At 44.2% G+C, this 19142-nt stretch overlaps 2 protein-coding genes across 9 annotated transcripts in view; one reads left to right on the forward strand and one right to left on the reverse strand.

Moving 5' to 3' along the window:
• Positions 1-1932: 1932 nt before the first annotated feature.
• id2a (inhibitor of DNA binding 2a) lies at positions 1933-4363 on the forward strand. Its single transcript, XM_085144297.1, has 3 exons — positions 1933-2395; positions 2706-2766; positions 3625-4363. The coding sequence occupies exons 1-2, from the start codon at positions 2042-2044 to the stop codon at positions 2760-2762; spliced, it is 411 nt and encodes a 136-aa protein (XP_085000423.1). The 5' UTR covers positions 1933-2041; the 3' UTR covers positions 2763-2766; positions 3625-4363.
• Positions 4364-5723: 1360 nt separating this feature from the next.
• The window catches only part of kidins220a (kinase D-interacting substrate 220a), a 48769-nt gene continuing 35350 nt past the window's right edge, over positions 5724-19142 (reverse strand). For 5 of the 8 annotated variants that reach the window (XM_085144275.1, XM_085144277.1, XM_085144276.1 and 2 more), the window contains 9 exons: positions 17159-17337; positions 14931-15142; positions 14068-14181; positions 11414-11446; positions 10120-10236; positions 9835-9933; positions 8653-8871; positions 7511-7732; positions 5724-7151 (listed from right to left, as the gene is read on the reverse strand). In XM_085144275.1, the coding sequence (XP_085000401.1) occupies positions 6261-7151; positions 7511-7732; positions 8653-8871; positions 9835-9933; positions 10120-10236; positions 11414-11446; positions 14068-14181; positions 14931-15142; positions 17159-17337 (2086 nt within the window). In that variant the 3' untranslated portion in view covers positions 5724-6260. The remainder of the gene's footprint in view (positions 7152-7510; positions 7733-8652; positions 8872-9834; positions 9934-10119; positions 10237-11413; positions 11447-14067; positions 14182-14930; positions 15143-17158; positions 17338-19142) is intronic. The other 3 variants (XM_085144280.1, XM_085144279.1, XM_085144281.1) reach the window with 3 other exon arrangements.

Below are 19142 nucleotides of genomic sequence, written 5' to 3' on the forward strand. Positions count from 1 at the left end.
GCTCCTGCTGCCGGTGATTCGCTCGGCTTTGTACCGACGTGCTCTTGCGCCAATTCATCACCTGTCTGTCAGGCATCAGTCAGAGGCGCAGAGCGAAATGTACACAGCTGTGGGAGCGAAAGGATGAAGGGGAGAAATGGAAAAATCCTATTGCACCAGATGTGGACGCAGACTGCAGGAGTTCCAGATTATATTAGAAATGAATAAAAAAAAAAAAATCAGGCTCGTCATACAGCTGAATGAGAAGCTGTCCCTGAACTGAACCACGGGCAAAACAATGGCACAGATGGTGTTTCACTGGTTTTTGTGAAATCCCGGAAAACATTTCTTTGATATATATATTTACATGTATGTTTATATATATTTTTTATAAGAATTTCGACTATTATAGACTAGAGCGTCTTTCTTTGCCATGGGTGAACAGCCTTCTTGGGCTTTTTCATCAGGATCCAGCCCTGAAATGCTTCTCTTGTGGTCCATTAAGCTGTAGAAAGCGGATTCTTTTGACTTCTGGGGTTTTCTTTGATTAATCCTTTCAACCAAATTGCCTTGCCAAATTACTAGGCCTATATTTCAATAAACTGAAAATACGAACGCTGACCGCTTCGTCGTCTTTTTAAAAGTACACTGAAACGCGTCATCTGGAGCAAATTTGATCCACAGTGCCAAAATCGCGCACATCACATTCAGCTGCCCCTGGGGGCAATTACTTAGTGCAGTATTAAGCAGCCCCCATCACCTCCAGCCGAAGAATGAAGCGTGTAATTCCTGCTAACAAATGACTCATTCAGAAAACATTAAAGTGTCAATTGTAGTTAATCGCCTCATCACGTGTGTGGATGCAAAAGCTACATTTGCACTCTGCTGTGCCGAAGTGCACTGGGTCTTTATTAAAGACACATCTCCAACATGAAAGTGGTCTAAACACGATGCCTTGGATTACTACAGTTTAATACAACTGTGGGGAAAAGTCGCTGAAGTAAATCGACTGATGATTTTCCCTCTGATTGCAACTGTCGCGCATCATGTCTAACGCACATACGCACTTTATTGTGATATATTTTACAGACTCTTGGCGTCAGTGAATACAGTGAATACATTTTAATCAGGTATTAAGTGCGTTAGTTAGTTAAACTGTATATTTCTGCCACCAAAACAAAACAAACATCCATAATCTTTCGTGCACATGGGTACGTTTCCTCGTGCGTAAAAACAAACAAAACAATTAAAGGAAAGAAAGAAAGAAAAACTTTGACTGGTCTGAACATTTTTTTTCTTTCTGTTGGTAGCTGTTTCAGTTCTCCACTTTAAGTTTATTGTTCTCCTTCATGCAGGAACCTGCCTTCACACCGGTCCGGGCTGGTGTGAATTAAGAATCATCAGGCGCGCCTGAAACAGTCCCTATCATCACTGCTCCACAACTTCAAATCCACAGCTGAATGCACTGATGCAGGAAGGAAAAATAAGTGCTGGCTGATGAGGACTTTGATGGTGTTCCGTAAATAGAATTAGCAGATAAACTAATGAAAAGATTTCCTTTATTTATTTTTATGTTGAATTTAAATACACCTTTCTAAACCCACTGAAGCTCGACGCCCATCGCAAATCTATGGGGTCAAATTTAAAACGTGTAGGCAAAGGTGCTCGCGCCTTGCCGTTGTCAACTGACATCCATGAGAATCATTAATTTTCTTGATCAGAAACAGGTAAGGGCTTAATTTTCCAAATTGCCCACCGGAGCTGCTGAAGCGCCCTCTGGGTTCCGCCTCCAACATGCGTTGCCACTGGTAACCTGGTGGAAAGGGGGTGGGGTTTGAATGAGAAGCGCCAATAGAGGGTATAAAGGAAGTTGAGTGACATGTTAGCAGCTCCCAATCAGCGCGTTTGGCCCGCCCGTGCCGCATGCCCAGCCTACTAGCTATATAAACCACACTGACAGCTAGGTAATCCAGTCTGATCGCAGATCGTCTGGCAAATCACAGGACTTAATAGAAGCAAGACATCCGACACAAGCAAACCCTCTCTCTCAACACTTACAAAAATGAAAGCAATAAGCCCCGTGCGATCCTTCCGGAAAAACAGCGTGAATTTATCAGAGCACTCCTTGGGAATCTCTCGGAGCAAGACCCCGGTGGATGACCCGCTCAGCCTGCTGTACAACATGAACGACTGCTACTCCAAGCTGAAGGAGCTGGTGCCCAGCATCCCCCAGAACAAGAACGTCAGCAAGATGGAAATCCTGCAGCATGTCATCGACTACATCCTGGACCTGCAGATTGCGCTGGACTCCAGTGTCGCACTAACCAGCCTGCATCACCCTTCCCGGCCGGGGCAGACTCCGTCCAGGACTCCTTTGACCACCCTCAACACAGATATCAGCATCTTGTCATTACAGGTAATTACACTGTAGCTGAGCGCGTATCCTAATTGAAAAGCGACAGTCCAGAGTGTTGTGAGAGAAAGATTTGGTGGATTTTTTTCTCTTTTTCGTGTGCGCCTTTGTAGCCTATGCGTAACTCGCACAAAATGGCTTGTTGGAAAGGAGGAGGGGGGGAAATGGCATGTTATATTTTTTTTTTCCTCCTTTTGTTCAGAATCAGATGAGGAAGAGATTTGACCTACATAACACTGTTGCAAACGCCAGACACATCATTCGGATATGCTTAAAGAATTAACATTTGGTCGGTTTGTTTGTTTGTTTTCAGTCCCCGGAGTTGCCATCAGAGCTGATGACAGATGACAGCCGGACTCTGCATCGTTAAAGCGGTAAGTAGGCTGTCCTCATGTCTGCTGCTGCATTCTGTCCAGGGCTTTTAGGCTCCGCTACAGCCTGTCTCCCAGTCTGCTGGAGCAGAATGGGCTTGAATTACCATTTACCCATCCATTTGTTCCACCGCGAATGTCGTCTCACGTTGCTGTAATGGTCCCACTAATGTTTTTGTATGAGAATGCGATGCAACACTCGGGCGTCTGTTATGGCAAGCACGACTTGGGTACATTTTATTATTATTATTATTATTATTATTATTAGTTACAAGGCTCATCTGAAACAAAATTAAAGATCACATCACTGGCTTCTTCGAGACTTGAGTGTGTCACAGATTGATCGAACTATTTCGTGTCTCATCTGCTGTGTGGAAAGACGTAGCAGACTGATATTTTGCGCTGGAGTTTAGTGGCAAGGTATTCGCTCCAGGCTGCTTGGTTTACTGTATATAAGTAGCAATCGTCAGGGTTGTATTATACCCTCTTGTGTCTATAATGAAGAGCATCTGCAACAGGAAAATAATGGCTGTTTGGATTACTGCTACTACGATGTCTGCACATAATTGGTACAAGAAGTGGGTAGGCGCCAGCTGAGCGGCAATTACGCTGATTCTTCCCCAGATTGTAGGCTGAAGTTGTGCGAGAAGTGTGTGTGTGTGTCTGCCTGTGTGTGCGTGCGCCCTCTCCTTTCCCTCTCTCTCTTTCTGTGTGTGTACATCTGGAGCGCAGGGTTTGCTTAGTATTGGGAGTGTTTGGTTAAATGTTAAAAACTGCGGCTTCCTCCCTGGCGCCAGTCTGTCCGGATCTCTGCCCTGTTTGCATTTTCTAAACACGCCTCTCTTTCTCAATCTTTTGCAGGTGTTTGGTCAAGACGTAAAAACACACACAGGACCTGGGGAGCAGGACGTCCCCCCCCCCCCTCCACCCCCTTCTCTCTCTCCCTTCCCTCACCTCCAACCTCTGTCCTCCAGGCCTGGATTTTTTTTTTCCTTTTTTTCCTCCTCTTCTGACGCTGAAATCAAGAGACTTTTGCTTATTATGGGACAATCTTTATGTGATGTGTTTTCTGTTTGGACACTTCATTATTATTTAACTTAAGACTTTTTTATTATTATTATTTGTGGGTCCTTTCTGGAAATGGAAGGCGCGTTATATTCCCGACAGCGGGAGGAAAAACGAGATTGTCACAAGGATTATCCTCCACCCCACCACCACCACCGACTTCACCCCATCCCTCCTCCTCCCTCTTCACCCCCCCCCCCCCCCCCCCCCCCCCCCCCATCCTGTCCTTCTCCTTGTTGAAGTCTTCGCTTTTTTTGCGGAGGTGGGAACGTAAATAGACAGCTTGGTTAGTTACTGTAAAAAGTTTAGTCTTGTCAGAATTGTTGGCACATGAAGGACTGGACGTTGTTTAAAAAAAAAAAAGTTAAAATGAAAAGAATGAAACCTTGTGAACTCTCATCGGGAGTTTATCTTGTATAGTTGCAGGAATTTGAAACTTCTGCAAAAGTGTAATGTTGTACTTAATTATGCTGAAACTTTTTATAAAAGTAATGTAAATTGTACCTTTTTTATACAAAATAAATCAAAAACGCCATTTGGATATGTTTCATTTGGGGGAAGAACCACTTCGGGTTGGGGTTAAATGTGGTGGGTGTTTGTTTGTTTGTTCAGGAGATATTGAACCAGTGCGTAAAATGATCTAGTCAGATAAAGAACAAGCTGGGGTTATCTGTGTTGGCTTTAGGTTGGATGTAAAGAAAACATCTGAGATGCTTGAAAAACAAATCGTACAGTGTCCTTATCAGACCTGCAGTATGTGACCTATAATAGTCTTAAAACACAGCGTCAACACTTCTCGGTTGCGTAAAAGCTTACTGAGGACGCACTGACTGCACTCTTACTTTCTCACATGCCGCTGAAAGTAAAAGGGATTAACTGGTTTAGGTTGTGAGCGCCAGAAGCCGAGGATCTATTGTTTTTTAAAATGGTAGACAATTGTGGGAAAGAGGTGAAACTATAGGTCTGTGACGGGTTGGATTCCGTAAGTCGCGTAATTAACTTGCCTTTCCCCTTTTTGCAAAACAGAAGTACGAGTCAGATCAAAACTTCCTAGAAGCATCTGTATTCAGACCAGATTTTGACTAATCAAACCCCCCCCCCGGTGTCCGCAGTTTGGACTTTATCAGTTTGATTCCTGTGAAATTAAACTATAAACCAAGTCAAACGATGACGGGAGTTCAAAATCAAAAGGCCACGTTGAAACCTTAAAAAGCCACCCGTGGTTATTTCGCAGTCCACTGTTCTTTAAAGCAGGCATCAAAAGCGGACTGAGGTAGAAAGGGGGGCAGGGGGTCACTAATGCATGCAGTTGGGTGACGTGATGGACCCCGCAGTGAGACCTGTCAGTCACGTCCGCCCTCACCGTGTAGCAGGATCTCAAATGTTTCCATACCACTGACCCGCCAAATAATCTGTGGCCTCCCATTAGGTGATTATTATTTTTAATAACCCCAAGGGACACTTAAAAATCTCCAAGTGTGGAAACAGTCATTCTTATAAAAACCAGGAAAAATTTATTTATAAATAAAGCATGTATTCAAGTTAAGACTCATTTACAGTTAAATGTAGAAGTACCAGAAATAAAAACGGCTCCTTAAAGGACACTTTAAGAGTTACTGTGTTGAAGTTCAGAGTCCTCAAACCTGACAGGCAGTGTGTACAACCAGGCAGTAGCACGTTTGTATGAAGAGTGCGCCATCTATCGGTCAATACGAATCCTACCACTGAAGACATTTGCTTTTCCTCACCACATCATTAGGTAAAATATGAAAGCTATTAAAATGTGACTTAATGTGCGTATTCTGGCCTATTTACCAGCGAATTCCAATAATCTACTGCACAAGCAGCTGAGTTAAGTCGAAGAAAGAAAACAAAAATAAAACCCGTCAGACTGATTTCAAGAGTCCACATACTGAGGATGTTTATTGATTCACAAAACACACTTACATATGACGCTTTGGAGTCTAGTTCATGCATTTCTATCACACAGAAAACAGCACACAAGTGTCTACACTTTGTTCTACCTGAAATATACTAGCAACCTCACAACATGCTTTGAAGGCCGAATGCCTCAGAAACACTAGACTTGTTTTCTCTTCACAGTCATGGCTACTGTTCTATAAGCAACACTTTATTTTGTTTTATTTTTTACTGTAACATTACCGTCGCTACACACAGCAAATCCAAACTAACGGCATAAACACACGGGACAAACAAACAGACCTTACAAACATTTTTTGGTATTTAACCATCAACTATCAGATTTATCCTTTTCAAAAATCAAGGTGGCTGCTTTATTAAACCTTACAACTCTTCTTTGACTTTGTCCTTAACAACACAACACTCATCTACGCTAGTTCATCGCAACACGATACAAACATCAAGAACCACACTCCGCATGACCCTTCTTAGTGTAACAAACACGTGGCTTCTTAGAGGACACTCTCCCTCTCGTCGCCAAGGCTGATGGTGCGCAGGTTCTGGTTGTGGTGGATGGTGGCTGCCGTGGTGTTGGCAGTGCTGCTGCCGGGAATGATGATGACATCTGGGGAGATGATGTTGGAGCAGGCGGACTCTGTGCCTGTGATGGTAGCCTGCTGCTGATGGCTGTTGTTGGTGTTAGTGTTGGTGTCGCTGGGGCTGCTTGTGTTGTTATTAAGGGTGGTGTTGCTGGCGCTGTGGTTGAGGTTGCTGACCCCGCTGGATGGCCACCCCTCATCTGGGCTGCTGGCCATAAGGCTGGCCTCAGATGGAGCTTCGGAGCAGATGGACATGCGGGCCACTGTGGCATCCTGCAGGCCGCTCAGGCTGCTGGGTAGGGGGCCTCTCTTCTTCACCAAGCCCTCCAGCTCCAGTTCAATCAGACTGGGCTTCAGTGCATCTCTCTGTCTGCCAGTCTCTCCTTCAGCCTCTTCCAGGGATGGGTCTGAGGAGCTTTCACTGGAGCGCATCCCCGAATCGGATGAGTCCTTCTTATCGATGAGGATTTCGGTGAGGAAGCCAGGCTTGGCAAGCAGCCCAGTTGGCTTGGAGCTGTGGGAAGACAGAGCACCAAATTTTGCCTCTTTATGGAGGAGAGGTGTGGTGTTGTCAGAGTCTTCTGGGCCCGAGTCTTCATCATTGGGCAGCTTGTGGTAATATGACCCAGCTCCTTTCTTCTTGGAGCCTGGAGTCCTGGAGGACGAGCTGTGATCCAGCTTTTCATCCTCTTCGCTGATGGGGTCTAATCCATCGGTCCCTGAGGCAAAGTCTGTGGCATCAGAATTCTTGGAGCTTCTCTTGGTGAAAGACTTGCGGCTGTCTTGATCAGATCCTTCCTTGGACTGAGAAGAGGGAAGAAGTTTCAATGAGGAGAACATAAAAATATACTGAATCCTCTAGTGCTGACCTCTGAGAGACCACTGACAAAAGGATTCCTATCTCTGCCTCTGGTGCCAAGACAAACAAAGAATATAAGCCAATAATGATGAAATGCAAGAAGCAGTGGTCTCCATTTTCTCAGCTGAGACTTCGAGTCCCGCCATTACTCAGTACAGCGAAATACAACATTTCAAAATCACAAGTTAACTACACGGTACTTTCCCTCCAGTCATGACAGTAGGAACTTATTTGAACGAGCTATTTCTGCCATCAGCGATGTGGTGACAAAAACACGACAGTGTACTTGTGACTGTCCACCCACCCCTTTGTCCTCTGAGCTGGCAGCCTGAAGGAATTGTCCAGGGTGGGGCTGAACAGGCCTCTCTCCCCCACTGCCGGACATCTCCAGCTGGGCCATCTGAGCGATGTACTCCCTGTAGGCATCATGATACTCAGCCTGCTGCTTGTCTGTCAGCTTGCAGATGTCATTAGAGGATTCCTGGGAATTCAGGCTAGACATGCTTGAAGTGCGGTGATTTACCACCTGAAAAAATGAGGAAAAAGTTTGGTTGGGGTGCAACATTTATCAGAGTCTGTCATGTGCTGAGTACAGAGTGCCTTATGGTTCTGGGCTATTGACTTAAGAGTGCATAAAACAAGAGTGCAACAGCATTTACTCTGTGTGCAATCAGACATATACAGCAGCATTGTAAACTGCATGAATATGTACATGAGCTTTTGTAGCTCAGATTGATTTTATTTGTAGAGTTTATTTTTTGCACGTCTTATATTTCGACTGTATTTCTTACATACTGTTTGGCATCTGTCGTGTACAGCAAAGGAAGAGTTTCACTGTACAGGGAAACATGTTTCTTTAATGTGCATATGACTAGAAAACGTTGAAGCTTGAAACTGAAACTGATCATTAGATCTGAAATATTCTAAATCTGAGAATTGAATGTTTCCAGCAAAGACCGCGTGTGGAGTGGCAACTGGATTTTTGATTTGAGGTCATCTGAAACAGCAGCAGTATCACTCGACGTGTGACCGTTTGCATGTGTCTCAGACATTTAGCACACTGGAAATACAAAAAGGTGAAAATACCAAATAGGGGGCCCTTTGACACCTTTTGGTTTGCAGCAGTGTCTAAGTATTTTTAATTCTGCAAATTTCAAGACCATCGTCAGCTTCCTCCGCTGTGCTCTTCTTTTTTTGGGGGGGGGGTTAAACCACATTTATGTGAAACTGCTGAGGCCATCAACACACTGGCTTGGTGCAGCGACCATTCAACAGTTTGGGGTCCGACTATTTCCAAGTGTAACACGATAACAGTTACACTTAAAAGTAGCAACTTCAATACGGTTGCACATCTGCATGTGTTAAAATAATGTGCCCACGCACACACTGGCTGATCACGCCGCAGTTGTGATATTTCTATAACAAGCTTGTGACAGGAAGACTAACCGGCCAGTGTGAGTTGTTGCTGCGTCTCACAGGCTCCTCCAGACCCACGCCGCTGAGTTCCTCAAAGCTGAGGTTGAGGCTGAAGGCGGCTGTTTCGTGCTGGGCTCCCCCTGAGCGTCTGCTGGGCTCCCCGAGGTGCACGCTGCTGCCCTGCTCGCTAGCAGCTCGGGACTCATCCTGAAGTGCTGCCTGGCTTTCAGCATGCCGCTGTTCTATGACCTTAAACAATACAGGACAATATATGTGATCAACAAGTCACATAGCTTGTTGGTTTTTGGTGTGTTTAAATGTAACAAGTACATCAGACTGCAGCAACAACAACAACAAAAGCTTGTGAGAACAGAATTGGGAGCTGTTCCTTAAGTAGATCTACTCAGCTGTCCCCTCCTCCCTGACAATACCCTCCCTTCATCCAGATATCAGTCAGCCATCTTGAACCAGATGGCTGTGCTAGCTGCATCCTGGCAACACAACACTGGTTTTTACATGGAGCTGCAAGGCCACTGCACTCTCCAGCTGCTTCTACCCAAGCCCTGCATAGGATCTCCGGTAAAACACGACCAATCTGGGGCTCTTGCCTTGGCATTAAGAGCACAGACTGACATTTGATGAAGTGGAGCCGGCTACATGTGTTAGTGATTTGAGCCCCGGCTCAGCCGACTAGACCTCTGGCTGGCTGACTAGCGCCTTTCTCGTAATACGGATTATAAAATCTCCATCCCAATATCTCAGCACAACACGAGATGTCTTATTATGCGATATTGTCTGGATTCTGGCACAAACCACAACTGAAACAAATATCACCAGCGGGGCGCTGGCATGGTTGAGTATACGTCAGAGTCGCAGAGGGGCAGTTGATATTGTTTGTGGCGGACTAATGCTTTCCCTGTCAGCCTACATATGACCACTTCTGTTCACAAGAGTTTAACGGGTAATTAATAAAAAACAACTTTATTTTTTCAGGAAAGGAAAATCATGAGATTTAGAGCCTATTTTTTCAACAGTATCACAGCCCCAGAAAGGCAAGATTGACCTAGCATCTTTTCTGGAGCATGAGAAACCAGAGCTTCAAGAGAAAACCCGCACAAGAATGGTGAGAACATGCACACAATATTTAGCAAGATGTCGAGTTGCACAATATTATTGCATTAAAGGCACCTAAATGAAGCAATCTAGTCTCACCATTCCTCTGAAGAGCTGCCAGTCACCAAAGTTCATCTCCATCTCTTTCTTCAGCTCATCTAGGTTGCAATGCGTGAGTACCCGACCATTTATATTGGCCTGCAACGGATAAAGAAAAGGACTGGTTTGCTCACAGATTCAATGCAATTGCCTAGAAAAGCCCACAGAGGAAAACACTACATTCATATGTTGCAATAAATGTGACCATCGAAAGAATGCCACACAAAGATGACGACAAGAAAAAATGAGGTGTTCACATAAACTTCTTTCAGTTTAAACGCGTACCTTCTTAATGGTGGAGGTGTACTGAGGCAGCATGGTGGGGTCGATTCCTTCTAGCTGCCTGAGACGCTCGCACACTGCGTCTGTGTTCAAAGAGCTGAGCAAGACGGCGGGAGATCCCTACATAATAAAACACATAAACATATAATTGGAACATATTAAGACAGCTTTCATTGAGTTAAAGCCACCAGAGCAAACACACGCACACATTCTGTTAGGGCAACTCATAACTCCTAACACACTGATTAGGGCAAACTGAGCAACAATTCCTGAGAAACAGACGTGCAGGGCTGTTAGCTGCGAGGCACACAGAGGTGCAAAACCACGATCTCACACTGTATTTCTTTCTATCAGTCACACAGTGTAAGTGTAAAAGTAAACATAAATGCCAACCTATCCAAATACGCTGTTACCTACCCTTATTCTTTTTCTCTGTGTATATATAAGCGCATAATGTGTGTGCTCAACACTTAAGGGATGGAGCCTGTGAGTCTACCAACACCGAAGCGGCCTCCGCTGATGAGCAGCTACGTAGCTCGATGTGACTAACACCAGTTGCCTGTTGATGCAACTGGCTGTCTGTGAAGGCCTCACAGACAGCCAAAATGCCACCCGCTGGCACGGAGACCAAACAAACCTCATCCACCCTCCTTCAACCAACCCCCCCTCCTCCCGTCCCTTTTCTCACTCACCCCTCTCCCTCTGGCTCTGCTCGTCTTTGAGACAAGCAAAGTTCTCCTTTCTTCCTTCCTTCTCCCTCTTCTCTCCCTCCCTTCCTTCCTTCCTTCCTTTCACATTCCTCCCTGCTCAGCCTCCTGCACTGATCTCCTATCACTCTCTTTTCCATCACTGTCTTTCTCTCACCCCTCCATCCTTCCCTCCTCCCGCTCCACTCAGCTATTAGCACTATTAAGACAAGGCTTCAGTCTAAGCCCCCTGGCTTTGTTTCTGGTTTCGAGGGAGAGAAGAGCAGAGCTTAGCCGGACTGTGAGTGGTTGTTAGACAAAAAAACCTAAGCAGCTCTTACAACACAGTACACAATAATAGGTGCCAACTTTCAGTAATGGCTAGGATGAAGACTGGCACTAAGGGAGTTTAACTACTGTTCATATCCACACTCTAGAATGAAACTATGTTAGTGACTCTAATAACTATACTAGTTAAGTTGTGATTTGCATTTTTAAAGCAACAAGTCCGTGTTTCTACAGCATGCAACGTACTCCGGTGCAAGTGTTAGGGATGAAGCAGAGATAGGTGGATGATGGAGATGGAAGTAGCATCGAAACCAAAGGTGTACCTGCTTGAATTTGTAAGGCAGCGGCTTTAAATGCTTGATCAGGAGACAAAAAAATAAGAAGCAGATGGACAAGAAGTCAGACAAAAATACACACAGACATTTATAACACTGTGAAACCAGGAGTGTACCTGTGAAAAAAGAAGGCGGGGAGGCAGAAATTTAGACAGACAAGCAGAGAGACTGTAAGGACACATGTTAAACTCATCACCACGACGACAGTGCAGACATTTATCTGTCAAACAGTAGGAGGGGAGACAGCTAGCCAGCCAGTGTTGTCGGCCTGGAAAAGAGGAAGCTATTGGAAGTAGAATTGTCAGAGAAAGAGATTTTGTTTTCGCTGGAGTCAGCTGGCTTTTACAGCCATAATCTTTGCAGACAGAGCGGACTGCGGAGGACATAGAGACAGAAAGAAAGATCCATCTAGAGAATGAGACGTTTCTCACTCTGCAAAGAAAAAGCAGAAGTTTCGATTCACTGAAGGCCTTGAATAAGGCTCCTTGATTCAGACACCGAACGTGTCTTCTAAGAGCGTGAGTGAAAGCATGAATGTCTGCGGGTGTGTCCGTGTGTGTGTGTTTGTGTGAACCCTCCCAGTGTGTGTGTGATAAGACTGTAATTACAGCTGGGCTGAGCTCAGGGCTGGGCAGAAGGATGGGGAAGAGGAAACAGAGCTCTGTGAGGGAGGAAGCGTCTTGGTAAGGAGATAAGCTCTACCAGCGCTGGGCTCATTGTCAGTATATATGTGTGTGTCTGTCTGTACGTGTGTTGCCAGCCCCAACAGTTGCTCTGATGATAATCCCAGCAGCCAGAGGAATCCATACTCGCACTTACATCAGCTAGGCAATTACACTAGGATAGGGCTGCTTATATATCCCCACACTAGGAATTACACACAAATGTACACATACACATTTTCAGATTTGTAGAAATGCAGGGACACATGAGCACAACACAAAGAGATTAAGTACGAACCAAAAAAGGGAAGGAAAATGTGAAAATTTATACTAAGGAGGAAAGAGCACAAGGGAGATACGAGGAACAAAAATTGGTATTAAAATATAAGAGACTGATGAAGGTATAAAGGATTTTTTTTTTTTAAATTAAAGACACAAAATACAGACAGATAAGAGTTAGACGGATTGAACATTACTCAGTAATCTATATTTAAATCTTTCATACAGCTCCTCTAAATGCTTGCTGGCAGCAGCCTGATAAGTGCCTTTGTGAAGCAGAAATCTCCCGAGTAGCGTTATCATCAAATTGTTCTAATACTGGCTGATTTCTCTTCAAATGTGTGAATATCTGGATGCAGAGGCTCACTTCTTTTCAGTGCAACTCCAAGCATCCTTGATGTAAGTTCACAGGACCTCTACATCCATTTACAAGAAGAAGAAGAAAAATAAATCCAACCCGCTGTTGATTTTTGCACACTGCCCATCACTTATGATGGGCACAAAATGAGCAATGGGCAGTGTGTGTTTTTGGCTTTCGTTTTAAGACAGACCATTTTTGATCCCACACACTTTTCACCAAGACTTCGCAGTGTGAAATATCCATTTATAAGAGAAGTAGAGATTGCAGCGTGCCAGAATCAGAATTAACTTCATTCAGCGTGTTATAATTACATGTGTTATTGCTTGCACACTCCTTAGTGGGGGGTAATAATCACACCGGATGCAGCTTACTATGAGTATTTAAGCAGTCTGCAGCACGCAGCAGGCGTGACAGCTTATTTTAGTTCTCCTGGCGTTTGTAAACCACTGCAACAAAATAAGTAGCCTGCCGCACAACGAGGCATGCCTTTTATTCGTGCAGCATGTGAGGTTTAAGCATCAGGCCTGCAGGCAGATAATGAAGGACTACTTTTTTTTGTTTTTTGCATTAGTGTTGAGTTTGTATGTGCGTATTACACGTCCGCTAATGTTTGTAAGGTTACCATTGTGGGGTCAATGGGGCTTGTGTGGAAGGCTTCACTGGCATCCTCTGCAATAACGTCCTGATATGGAGTGCAGAATGGAGACAAGGATTGTACAGGGAGACGTGTTAACGAGGGTTGGGGTTATAAGCATACAGCCTACTGGGAGGACCTTAAACTTCTTAATTTGCAAGGGTAAGGCTTTACAAACAGAGAAATACCCCCGCTAAGGTCAGGACCTGGACTGTGAATGAGAACAGTGATAGTGAAAACAGGGAGTTATAAAATCATTGAGAGGAAATGAAGAAATTTAAAACTAAAGCATATAGAATCACTAACAGGACAAATGAGGTGTGCGACAGAAAAGGAAGTATTAAAAAAGGAAAGATGGTCAGAATTTGCGGTTCATTCATGCACAATGGACTTCACAGCACATTAAACACTGAGTGCTAAAACTCCATGCTGTCCTGAGCCTGAAATTTTACAAGTTTAATTGCTTTAATCTATTAACTTAACTCTGTGTATGTTTAATCAAATAAGATTTTCTAGCTGCCAGGAAGCACTGCTCAGATGTCATAAACTTATTAACAAAGTGAACCAGAAGAGTAAAAAGCGTTTAAACTTTCAATCGATCCAGTCAAACAACGTCAAACACACTATTAACACTTCTTCACAGTGTATGTGCTACGATGAGATGAAAGCACATGTGAAATGCATTTAGCCCAACTTTTTTACTTACAAGTCCACTGGTGTCTTGCGGTTGACCGGGTGGTTTAATGGAAGGACGCGAGGATGAGGGGACATGGTGGGAGAAATGCCGTGGCAGGTGATACACGTGATGGGGGAAATAAGGCTACGAGGGGAGAAAGAAGGATTGTGGAAAGGCAGGCAGGAAGACAAAATAAAACAAAAATCATAAAATCATAAAATCATATAAAGGAGCATGAGCATGTGTAAATATAACAGGAAAGGATGCTGGGGAGGGGGGAATATCATGGTCATGCGGCACTGTCCAAATCTGCAATGTAGGTCAACTGATAAGGAATAAAGGATTGGGCAGCTAAATCCAGTAACTCTTTGAAATCCATCTTTATTTCAATAGGTGCTTTCTGACCAGAGGAGCCAATCACAGTTCTTAAGAAAAACAATGAGTAAATATTAGTAGAGATTGAAGGACTCTGATATTGGCTGTGTGAGTCTGCACTCAGTGAAAATGACAATCACAACAACCAAAGTAGATCTGAATCAGTATGATTTATTGGAGACTATCAATGGTCAAGGATCAGATTTGGAGGCTAACATCAGCAGCAAGCTGCTGAAAGAAGCTTCTGTCTAAAGAAAACAGCTATTTGTAACACTACCCAAAAGAGCATCACACTGCTTTCAACTATGTCCTTGCTGTATTTCCTTCCCGCCTACATTTTTCCTAATTCCTCATTGGTATGTTCTCACATGGGACCACCCCAGTGGGTAGTCCTTAGACCTGTTTGGCCTGAAAGCACCTATTGTGTGCCATTTTTGGGTTGTTAGCATTGTCATTTGGCCATATAGACACCTTTTAGAGTGAGTAGTAGGTACAGGATGTAAGTCATGTTTCCTCACCCGGTTGTAGAAAGGGTGCTGAGGGCCAGTCATTCCACTGAAGTAGGCACTGTGTGGCTGAGGAGGCAGGGATCCGGTGAAGGAGCCTGCTGGGGAGCAGGCGGCAGAGTGTTGGGTGTAAACTGACTGGGGACGGGCCGCTGCCTCTTGGAGGGGCAGTGTGGGATAGGTCACTCCTCCGATGTGCATCTGCTCCCTGGCCGCACGCACATCTAAGAGACGGCAGAGGCAGGGAAGAACGTACAATGGAAAGAGTGAGAGAGAGAGGAAGGGTTTATCTGTGATGCTGATTATCATGTCTTGGCGATGACTATAAAGACCCTTCAGATCCACCCACACATCAATAATTTAGCTTTATTTCATAATCTCTGGAGAGTTTGGACAGTTGTGAATTCAGAGGAAAAAAACTACATATCAAACAGCTGACGTACATGCCGGCAAAATTCTTTGATTCTCAAAGCACTGCAGGGAATACAACAAGAACATTGTTCGTGAACATGTTCTCCTTATCCCAGTAAGAAGAGAGTCAAACAACTACAGACTGGAAAGAAAATTAGCGCAGATGTTACGATTACAGAGACCTTCAACTGTGAATTCCACTCTCACACTGATTCCTATTACTCTGTTTGCTCACAAACAGCAGGCGTGTTGATATTCTCGGTTTTCCAGATTATATGCCAGCCACGTGACGTTTTCTGGCACATGCAGCTCTTTGCTGTCCCCGACAAATAAATTCGCCCATGTAAACAAACAAAGGGACCATGTGAACTCATAGACATCATCCCGTAAGTGCTTTGCTACAACCGCTTTCACACGAACCATTCTGACTTTGAGAGAAGTCGAGGAGGAGGTAAGTAGGGAGCTTTGGTTAAAGCTCCCAAATTAAAGTTAAATAAGCCCGAAGACAGAACAGAGTAGCTCTGTGCGGCTGGCAAGAAAGTAAGAACCAGAAACAGAAGCAGGCACCAGAATGTCTCCTGGTTATACAAGTGGCTGCTGAATGACACGCTGAGTGAGACCCAATCCAGCCTGTGAACACAATGGGGGCCTTATGATGTGAGTCAGGCTCATGGGCGGGTATCACTGACAGCACTGCCCACTGGTTGGCCACAGGACACTGGGCACCAAGTACCAACTGGTCAGGGAGGGGAGCGCAGGAAGTTCGATGACTGGGTAGGAGCGTTGGTCACCTTCCGTTTCGCCGTGGACAAGAGTGGAGGCGCAAACGCCCACAGTTTTGAGCACGTACAAACACAAACACATGTTTCATGGATGCATACACTACACGCACCTTTTTAGGAACAGAGTACTGTACTTACAGATCGGGGCGTTTGGTTGTAGTACTTTGTCAGCTGCGCCCTCCGTGACTCAAAGTTGTCTCAGTGGAACAGACTTTCTGTGTGTGCAAGTGTGTGTTTTCTGTGGTCTCATAACGCTATGATGCAGCAGCTTCACACCAGGCGTCATCCACACTCCTGTACGGGCCGAATGGACGCTGACGCACGGTAGCGAAAGTACAACTCCGCTCTAGCTTACAGTTTAACAGTGATGCACTATTACGTCTACAAAGTGTGAAATTTGGTGCTGCACTATGGCCAGATTGGAAACGGGGAGCGAAGGCATTGTCCTGATTGTACAGTGCTGGTCGACATTTGATTGTTTGGAAACGAGATGCACGCTGTGGGTTACTGAGAGCCCCTGCAGTGGGCGATTTTAGAGCAAACCCTGCTACAATGCTATGAGTAATGCCACTGCCAAATGAGCTGGCACTGCATTGGACACATTGCATAGAGGACAGTTTTCAGTGTCTCCATGTTATTGTACACCATTCAGTTTGGGGTCTTTTCTCCCATCTTAACAGCTAAATCATCCACGTGCCAACTGAGCTTGTCCGTTTGCTGAAGATGTCCATGAGATGTGGCTGAAAGCTTCAGTGGCAACAACAGAGTTCATGCCCTTCGTGCTCTCTTTCCTTTCCCCAGATTGTAACAAAATAAAACAGATTTTGATGTGGTAGACTGCACTCTCCAGCACTATCATCAAAATACCAAATGAGGGAATATCTTTTGAAAGAATGCTAATCCCTGCAGGAGAGCACAGGAGACTGCCAAAGAGCACTGAAGTTGTTCTGACAGGATATTGCAACTCAAATATCTACTAACACTATGCTATTTATGGCAGGGTTTTTTTTTTCTGCCATCTGTAAAATATACCGTGTGTGTACAGACCTGCTATGATCTCCCGCAATTTGGGGTCCAAATTAACAGTGCAGGGCAGAAACATCTCCACATCTCTGGCAGTAAGAACAGGCGTCCTGGAGGAGAGGAACACTTCAAAGCTGCGGATGTCTCCGTCGATCTCCAGCAGAGGCTCCACGTCCTTTGTGGTCGGGATGTTCTTGGAGATTCTTTAGAGGAACGAAGAATTTTTGAAGGAGTTATTGTAGTGAATATTTACCTTAATTGATACTTATTAAGACAAAAAATGCCAAAGACAACAAAAAACACATGGCACCACTGACTATTTGAGGGTGTTTAGAAATGTGATGTTTGCAACCACTGCTGGTATGACTTATCAGAATGTATGTATGACATTAGTTAACACCATTTTACTACATCTTGTATTGCACGTGAACACTAAATTAGAAATCAGAAAGGTAAATTACCCTTTGATCAAATACTTTAACAATACAAATAACAGAAATTTAAAAAGCACCAATTGGAAACAACATTACAATTTGACACCTTTTACTCCTCTTTATGAGTTAAGAACCAAAGAGAGCACAAGGATGACGACAAACTATTCTGTCTTACTGACAAATATGGCATAAATATGTAACTGCATGCTAAATTCTGACTTGTGGATTCATAGCAAAAAATAGAAATCATTAAATTCTGACCAAAAAAGAAAAGAGGAAACAACAAGCAGTTCTGTTAAGATTGAAAAGATATGACAACGGTCATCATCATCATGAGAGCAGAGAGATAACTGGATTTAGAAAAAGGCGAGATAGTGAAAGCGGGGATGTTCGAGTACAGATAGAGTGAGGGATGTTATCTTTTCTGAGCAGAGGAGGAAACCTGAGAAGATGACAATCAGGGTAATTTAGCGAGCAGCAGACGGAAGCGCGTCATGATGTGCTGCTACGGTTAACGTGATGTTTGTTATCACAGGCCCTAAGTAAACACCACGTTTGGAGGTTGTTCTGTTTCTGCGTGATTATAGTTTTCCTGGTCTATACAACAGGGGGGGAAAAGTTGTACTACATGAAGAACTTTAGATGAGAACAATTTATCGACGCCGTGTTCAGCTTATGGAATATTCCATTTTAAAAACACTAAAATTAAAACTGTAAACCAAATTTTAGACCCCGGAAATGCTGCATATGGATTATAAATGCTGAAAGGTTATGAAGTGAGGACTTTTATTTAAGCTGAATAATGTTAAAAGTGCTATCCCAAAATCACAGAAAGGGTAAAATGAGGCCAAGGATACACAGGATACAAACAACAACAAGCCACAGCAATCAGTACATCTCGACTGATCCTATCATTCAGACAGGAAAATATGAAACTTGGAGTGACTTATGACACCGGCCATTCATCATGAGAGTATGCAGCTCTTATCAGATGAATGAGGAGACTTCAGTGGGGAGTAGACATTTTTCTCATCTCAGCTTCCATTTGTCATCCAAACCCTTCATCATTTTCTCAGTAGATGTTTTTCTCTCCCTACATCCCCCTCAACCTTTCCTCCTTACAGATCAACCTCAACTCACCCTCCTCTAATACATCATCCAGTCTGTCTAGTGGTGAGCTGTGCAGGGAATACAAGCTGGAAAAGTTGGGGATTTTCTCAAAGACTGAGCTGTTTTCAACAGTGAACACAGACTCGTCTTTCTGTGACTTGATTGGATGATTAGTACGGCTGCTGCTGCTGCATGCTAGCTAAGTCAGGATGAGGTCAGCATCTGGCCAGAGCTCAACACAGCAGACTGTTAGCTAATAATCCAAAATATAAACTAACTTAATCTGGTTAACACGGTGGCCTGAAATGTCCTCCATCAGCCCATTCCAGTGAAGTTCTCATACCTCAGTGATGGGTGGTCACAAACAAGTCCTTTAAAGGTGCAGAACACTCAGTTACAAGTTACATAATTTCCATTTCTGGCTGTTAGTTGACACTCCAGACTGCTTACAGTGAGTGAACAGG

Source organism: Neolamprologus multifasciatus, chromosome 19, assembly GCF_963576455.1.
Source record: "Neolamprologus multifasciatus chromosome 19, fNeoMul1.2, whole genome shotgun sequence".
In the NCBI taxonomy this organism is placed as follows: domain Eukaryota; kingdom Metazoa; phylum Chordata; class Actinopteri; order Cichliformes; family Cichlidae; genus Neolamprologus; species Neolamprologus multifasciatus.

Coding starts and splice junctions, on each gene's coding strand:
- id2a (XM_085144297.1), top strand. CDS start 2,042: ATGAAAGCAATAAGCCCCGTGCGATCCTTCCGGAAAAACAGCGTGAAT. Junction 2,396..2,705: donor TCAGCATCTTGTCATTACAG/GTAATTACACTG, acceptor GTTTGTTTTCAG/TCCCCGGAGTTGCCATCAGA.